A 7,841-nucleotide genomic window follows, 5' to 3' on the forward strand; every position below is an offset into this window, starting at 1 on the left:
GATTATCTTCTATTCTTTTCCAGAAATCCTAGATCCGCCACAAGTCACTTGATTGCCCAAAATAGTGTTAGTTTTTGGTAATTAATTGTTCTTCTTCCTTTATTTCTTTTTGGTGGCTGGCAGAGGAACAGAAGAAGTCTGGATTTTATTCTGCACACAGTATCAGCAAAGCATTCTCTAGGACCTTATTTAGAATTGCTAAAAGTGAAGAGAATTATATCAATTGTGGGTGAACCAGCTCAACCAATTGAGGTCCCTGCTACACCTTTGATATATGGTAAATATTTCCAATAGTTTTAATTTGATTTCACTTATAAGCTTGAATTATATATTAACCTATAAAACAATCATATAATTTTCAAGTCGTTTTTCTATGTTCACGAAGTGTTTCAGGCTAGAAAGTTGGTAGAGGTAGCATTATTGTAAGTGTGAATTAAGGAGACACAAAGAGATGTTTTTTTTGGCAAACACATCTTCTGTCACATAGAACTTGTTCCAACGGATAAAGTTTATCTTTTATATAGTTTTTTTGGTTTCCCATCCGGTGTCTGATACCCGCATTGAGGCCCGATTAAATCCGGATTCGCGTTGGGAAGTCCCACATTGGGGGTAAAGCGCTCTCTAACAAAGGCGACTCCATACCCAGGGCTTGAACCTGATACCTCTTGTTAAGGATGAATGAGTACTTACCACTCCACCACAACACCCTTGTTGGTTAGTTTATCTTTAATGGTCTTCCATTCCCGGTGATTTTTACTGGGCAATCTAGATTGCCACAATCAGATCACCGGTGAAGAGGTCATCGTGACGGGCGGATGCAACATAAAATCAGTGGGTTCAATGAACCCAATATTATTGGGAAGTGAACATATAAGTTGAACCAATCAAGTTTAAATTCTCGACCCACCTATGTCCGGTAAGATTGATGTCTGTAGTGGAATGTGGTAGAAACCCTTGTGAATATCACAGCTGCAAGGCCTCAGAATATAACAAATAGGCAGATGTTCTTGCAAATCATTCTCTTTTGGAAAAAGAAATCAATAGCCATACAAACTAGGCAATACATTCCTGCTGCCATAAGTTAATACTAAATACTTATAAAATAGGTAAAACTTAATTTGTAGTTACAGTACATGCAATCAGGAGTAGTCTTCTCCTATTCTAATGCTTTTCAGTCTTTCACTAGCTAAACGGAGCTTAGTAGCATAAGTGTCAGCCTCTCTATCAAGCGCACATTGAACATGGAGCACTTCATCCAGGTCGAAATTGTAGTACAAGAAGCTGTGCTTTGAGTTTAACTTACTGGAGCAATCACTGCAATTGATAACAGCCATCTCACCCTCAAATGGGAACGAATAGAGGAGCTTATAACTAACTTTCTTGTTTGTGCCAAGCGTTAATGCCAAGGGAGCACCAGCACATGTACGATGGAGACTGAATTTACAAGCAGACCAATGGTATGCTGCACCAACTTCTTGGCTGCAAGCTGTGCAGTGGATATTTGGAAGATCGGTGTAGCTGGCGAGTATGAGGGTGTGATTCGGGTGATATTGGTGTCGAATCTTTGGTGGAAGAGGGAAACAGCTCTCGTCGATGAAGTAATTGCATTGCTGGCAAATGTAACCGGACGAAGACTTGTTTGAACATATGCAGCAACTCATGATTGATGCCTCGTTCGTATGTTTGATTGCTTTCAGCGGATGGCGATGGCTGAAGTGTGTAACTTCTCCTAACTGTCTTACTTTTGGTTTTTGGCCAGGTAAACTTGTTTGAAGAACCAATAGTTTCTGGACTTCAGATAGGAAACTGTCATCCCCTATTAGCCCAAACTCTTCTTCAGCACCACACTCAAAATGACAGATGTAATCGAACTCACGATTGTAGAAAACCCAAGAGGATTCCCTATTCATAACTTGGTTACAAATATCACAAAACACGGCTGCACCTTCACTTTCTAGAGGAAAGATAGTGAAGAGATCAAGTGGATATTTAACCTTATGGATCAATGTTGTTGGCACAGAAGCACACTCAAGATGAAGGTCAAAATTACACACATCGCAATGATAGTAAAAACCAAAAAGTGACTTGTTATATCCACATGCCACACAACGGAATTCAGTTCCAAAACCTCTCTTTTCGGCCACAGCCAGCAGTTCGCTTTCAACTTTCAAATAACAAAGAGCGATTGAGGGAATAGGACGAAGGGTAAGTGAGTGCATAGGGAGAAAATGATGCCGAATTCTTTTAGGAATGTTAGAGCATACCTCGTGGAGAAAGTAACGACAATGAGCACAACCATAAGCCACTCCAGATATTATAAAAGTACACATGTTGCATCTTATATTTTGTGTACCCCGGAGATGGAATCTTAGCAGAGGATGCCTGTAGCTGAAATGCTTTAGATCACCATCACGAACGCGAGCCACTTTCGACACACACCCTTCCTCTTCCTTCGCGACAAATTTAGAATCTGATTCCTCTTTACTTGTTGATTCTCTTTGTACCTTTTTCTGTCTCTGCCTAAATCTGTACTGAACAGTTTACTGTCCTTCTCTATCCTTCACACTTGAGTATTTCTTTTCATCATACTTAGCTGTTTCTATCTCTCCTTCTTTGGACAGTGATATATTTTTAGGATGACTTAGCCAATGAAGAAGAAATTTCAGCACACAATAAACCAAAGCAATAGCTGGTAGCCATATAGAAAGGCCTACTAAATAACTGAATTCCAAGTTGTTATTGTTATTGTCAAAGTGTAAGCACAGCATCTTCTTGTCGTCCGGCATCAACTGATATTACTATTGATTCTTGATTCTAATCCTTGAAGTAACAGAAGACAAGTGAAATTATTGAAAAAGCAAAAGCTAAGAAGCTAAGAAGCTAATAAGTCAAAAGTGAAAAGCAAAAACAAGGAAAGAGAAGAGGGAAAGGTAGAGGATATTAAAGTAGGAATAAAGAAAGATTTTAGTTTTTGCCTTTCGCGAAAATTCATTTTGTTTTCCATAACTAACCTTTTTCAACTTCTTTCGACTAACCAACAAGGATGTGATGGAGTGGTAAGTTCTCCTTCATCCTTAATCAGAGGTCTCAGTTCGAGTCCCTGGGTGTGGAGTCGCCTTTGTTAGGAAGCACTTTACCCCTAATGTGGGATTTTCCGGTGCGAATTCGGATTTAATCGGGCCCCAATATAGGTATCGAATACCGTGTGAAAAAACAAAAAAAACTTCTTTTGATTTTTCCTATTCATTCACGATACACACAATTAATGGAAGCCAATTTCAAGTCCTTTTAATAAATGGCATGTTTAACCTTTCCTCTCTTTATGTTTTACATAATCTACAAGCTAAAATGATAGATGAGACTAGGGGTGTACATAGGTCGAGTTGGTTCGGATTTTACAATTACCAAATCAAACCAATTGTGTCAGGTTATTAAATCTAAAGACCAAATCAAACCAATAAAATTTGGGGTTTTCCCTCTCGGGTTTTCGGGTTATTTCGGGGGTTTTTTTTTTCCAGTAAAATCTTCGTAGAACATAACATATAAAATTATGCTCAGAATATTTCTTTAATCCTAGTAAGATATAACTATATAAAGTATTTTTCAAGAAAATAGTACAAAATATGAGATGTGTCATGGCATTATCCTAAAATATTCAACAATAAAATTATGTAATATAAATATTGCTAATTAAAAAGCCATAATAAAAATAAACATAATCTAAAAGTACTAATAAAAATAAACATAATCTAAAAGTACTAAGTCATGCTAAAATAAGTAGATTAATAAGGGAGTATTAATTACATGATTAAACGCTAAAGAAAAAATAAAAATAGGTTATGCATTTTTATCTAAATTATTACAAAACAAAAAATCGATATTCAATACATTCTCGTTCGTAGTACTGAATTGAATGTCTTTTGTAAGCATTACTATTGATTTGATTTTGGTTTGGGCTTTTGTTAGCATTACTTAATTTATTAGTGTTAATGGCTATAAAACTTGGGAATTTTTACATTCCTACGTCATATAGGAAACTATATTACCCTCAATGTTTAAGGTTTGATATAATTACATTTAGTATACCTAATTATCAATTCTATACCATAAGGTTTTTTAACTGTACATTAATTGTACCTTATATCACTCCTACATTTATGGTACCGTATATTCCTCCAAGTCCCCCCCCCCCACGTTTCTCTCCCCTAACCCCACACCCTCACTCACGTATCACCACACACACAGAAACTAGAAAAACAATTGAAACTCTCTACCATTAACGTCCAAAATCAAGTTTTTTTCTTCTACAACCAGTCAAAATTGAAGTCAAATATTCAAAGTTTCATACACAACAATAATTTTTGATGGTTATGATTTCAGGTTCCTTCAGTAATATAAGAGGAAAGGAAAAGAGAGAAGCAATTCCACCATTGACAGCCATTAAAAAGCTTTGAAACTTTGAATTCAAATTTGGGTTTTCAAAAATCATTATTTGTTTGGATTGGGTGCTGTTATAAATAATTGAAAATATGGTTTGGAGTTTATATCTCAATTTTGAGGGGTTTTGATGAAGATTAGACTTGGTTTTGGTTGAATTTCAGATTGAAATTCGAAGAAGAAGAAGAAGAAGAAGAAGAAGACGACGTCGTATATTGCAGAAATTGTAGATAAATTGAAGAAAAATTGTAGACTGTTGTTTATTTATTTTTCTTGAAGAAAAATTGCAAAAATATTTTTTTGGATTCCATATTTAGCATAGCAGTTTCGTAAGGAGTAACAAGAGCATATAGGAGAATCACAAAATTGTGGCATAATCGGGATTTTCGACATAATTGCGTTTTTTGCAGAAGATTTGTAGAAGTTTTAGTCGTTTTTTGTTTATGAAAACAGAAAACAAAGCATCTACAATCAGAATACAAATAATCTACAATTTATCGATAAAATATCTACAAACTGGGTACATTGAATTTAATATCCCAATTCCCATTCAATTGTAGCATAATTGGGATTTTCGACATAATTGCATTTTTTGCAGAAAATTTGTAGAAGTTTTAGTTGTTTTTGATCTGTGAAAACAGAAAACAAAATATCTACAATCAGAATACAAATAATCTATAATTTATCTACAAAATATCTACAAATTGGGTATATTAAATTTTAATATCCCAATTCCCATTCAATTGTAGCATAATTGGGATTTTTGACATAATTGCGTTTTTTCAGAAGATTTGTAGAAGTTTTAGTCATTTTTTTATTTGTGAAAACAGAAAATAAAGCATCTACAATCAGAATACAAATAATCTACAAAATATCTACAAACTGGGTACATATTTGGATTCGAAATGCTTCCCCTAAAATGTATGTTTCACATTTTGATACATATTTTTGTCCAAAACAATTCTAAATCATCCACTTAAATACAATTTTTATACAACGTTGTTCAACTTTCATACAATAGGTAAATGAATAAGAGAAAAATAAATAAACAACTGCGTATAATTTTTCTACAATTTATCTAAAAAAATTCTACAATTTCTGCAATATACGTCTTCTTCTTCTTCTTCTTCGAGTTTCAATCTGAAATTCAGTAAAAACCAAGTCTAATCTTCACCAAAACCTCTCAAAATTGAGATATAAACTCCAAATCATATTCCCAATTATTTTCAACAACACCCAATCCAAACAAATAATGATTTTTGAAAACCCAAATTTGAATTCAAAGCTTCAAAGCTTTTTAATGGTTGTCAATTGTGGAATTGTTGCTCTCTTTTCCTTTGCTTTGTATTTTCACCATAATTGCTTTTGTTGCAGAAGAATTGTAGAAAATTTTGTCGATTTTGATTTGCGAAATCAGAGAAAATGTTGAAACAGAGTTTAGCGCAATAAACAGAGTACGAAAACTTTGTAAAGAAGTCGACGATAGTGATTACTGTGCGTGATCTGCGTTGGAAGATCTGGAAAATATTTAATTCCCCTTTTTTAGCGCGCCTAAATAAGGAATCCTACAACTATAATGATTCCTTATTTAATGCATTGTATATATTATGTAGAAATACTATTAGCATGAATGGTAATATGCAAACTATGAACATATTTGGTAATATAGTTTCCTATATGGTATAAGAACGAAAAATTCCCTAAAACTTATTGGAACATTTAAAAATTCTAAGTACAACCTTGAAATAATACCTTAAAAGATAAAATTATGAATATTTTTAAGAAATATTTATAAATTACATCACAATAAGTATATTTATATATTAAATATATCTAAAATTTCTATATATGGAATGTCGGTTTGGTTTGGTTTCGGTTTGACTTTCTTTAGTTAAAACCAAACCAAACCAATTATGGTCAGGTTTTTTTTTTCCAACACCAAACAAAATCAAACCAAGCCATAATCGGGGTTTTTTCTCGGTTTAACTCGAATTATCGAATTGGTCGATTTGTCGGTTTCATTTGTACACCCCTAGATGACACCTTGGCTTTCATATAAGTTATGGGAAACAGGGAAATATTGCTAAAAAACATGAGAATTTGGCAGTATGTCATTATGCTTAGCCGATTAGACAACATTTGGAAAAAGAAAAGCAAAAGCAAAAGAAAGTTATAGGTTTGTGGAAGATTTGTTATCATCAGTCAAATTCATCTTCCAAACGATCACTCTCCCATAAAAGAAACAACACCATGTTACACTCGAAACTCGATGGCTATGGTGGAAAGCAACAGAAGAAAACCCTAGGAGGGTTGAGAGAAGAAGATGACTGAAATGAGTCGGTCAATCTTAATTGACCAAAAACTAAAAATTATTATTGAATAGTCTCTATTTATATTTACACTGTAAGAGACAAAAAATAAAATGTAATGTAAAATCTGAAAAATGAAAATATATGAGAATGTAAAAACTCTATAAAAAGGCCTTCTGCTTTTCCTTAGCTGATTGGGCCTGTGACAGTTGGGCCTGAACTGTATCTGGGCTAATACCCCCCCTCAAGCTTGAGGGTGAGAAAACACCAAGCTTGCAAAGTAAACCATGATGAACAGGACCATGAAGAGCTTTGGTCATGATGTCTGCTAACTGATTGGAGCTGGAGATAAAATGCAAGGAAATCAGACCAGCCTGCAAGCAAGTGCGCACATAATGACAATCAATCTCAATGTGTTTTGTGCGCTCGTGGAAAACTGGGTTCTTGAAAATATAGAGAGCTACCTGGTTGTCACAATAAATGGGAACTGGGCTGGAAATAAACAAACCAAGATCAGCCAGAAGTCTGAGCAACCAAGAAATCTCAGCTGAAACCATGCGAAGAGCTCTGTATTAAGCTTCAGCTGAGGACAAGGAGATAGTGGGTTGCTTCTTGCTTTTCCAAGAAATTGGGCTACCACTAAGGGTAATATAATAACCAGTGACAGATTTGTGAGAAATGGCACAAGCAGCCTAATAAAAATCAGAATATGTAGTGAGAGACAAATCAGATGAGCTGGAGAGGAGCACCCCTTGAGCTGGATCATTGAGTAAATATCTGAGAACATGTAAAGCTGCCAATATATGGGGAACTTGAGGTGTTTGAAGAAATTGGCTCAAATGTTGAATAAAGAAAGAAATATCAGGCCTAGTATGTTGCAAGAAGTTGAGCTTTCCAATCAATCTCCTATATAAGTTAGGATCAGAAACAGGCTCCCCCATGTTTAACACCAGCTTCACAGAAGAATCTAAAGGGGTCATAACAGGAGAGAAGTGTTGACAATTAAACTCATCTAAGAGGTCAGAAGTGTACTTGTGCTGGCTCATCACATAACCTTGAGGAATAAGGGAGATTTCCAACCCCAAAAAATAGTGA

The 7,841-nt window shown here is 34.9% G+C and overlaps 1 protein-coding gene across 1 annotated transcript; it reads right to left on the minus strand.

The window, feature by feature from the left end:
- Positions 1 to 1,004: 1,004 nt before the first annotated feature.
- On the minus strand, positions 1,005 to 2,897 carry LOC107762721 (uncharacterized). The gene has a single exon (XM_016581103.2). The coding sequence runs from the start codon at positions 2,328 to 2,330 to the stop codon at positions 1,140 to 1,142; it is 1,191 nt and encodes a 396-aa protein (XP_016436589.1). The 5' UTR covers positions 2,331 to 2,897; the 3' UTR covers positions 1,005 to 1,139.
- Positions 2,898 to 7,841: the final 4,944 nt, after the last annotated feature.

This window comes from Nicotiana tabacum, chromosome 5 (genome assembly GCF_000715075.1).
Source record: "Nicotiana tabacum cultivar K326 chromosome 5, ASM71507v2, whole genome shotgun sequence".
In the NCBI taxonomy this organism is placed as follows: Eukaryota; Viridiplantae; Streptophyta; class Magnoliopsida; order Solanales; family Solanaceae; genus Nicotiana; species Nicotiana tabacum.

Coding starts and splice junctions, on each gene's coding strand:
- LOC107762721 (XM_016581103.2), bottom strand. CDS start 2,330: ATGTGTACTTTTATAATATCTGGAGTGGCTTATGGTTGTGCTCATTGT.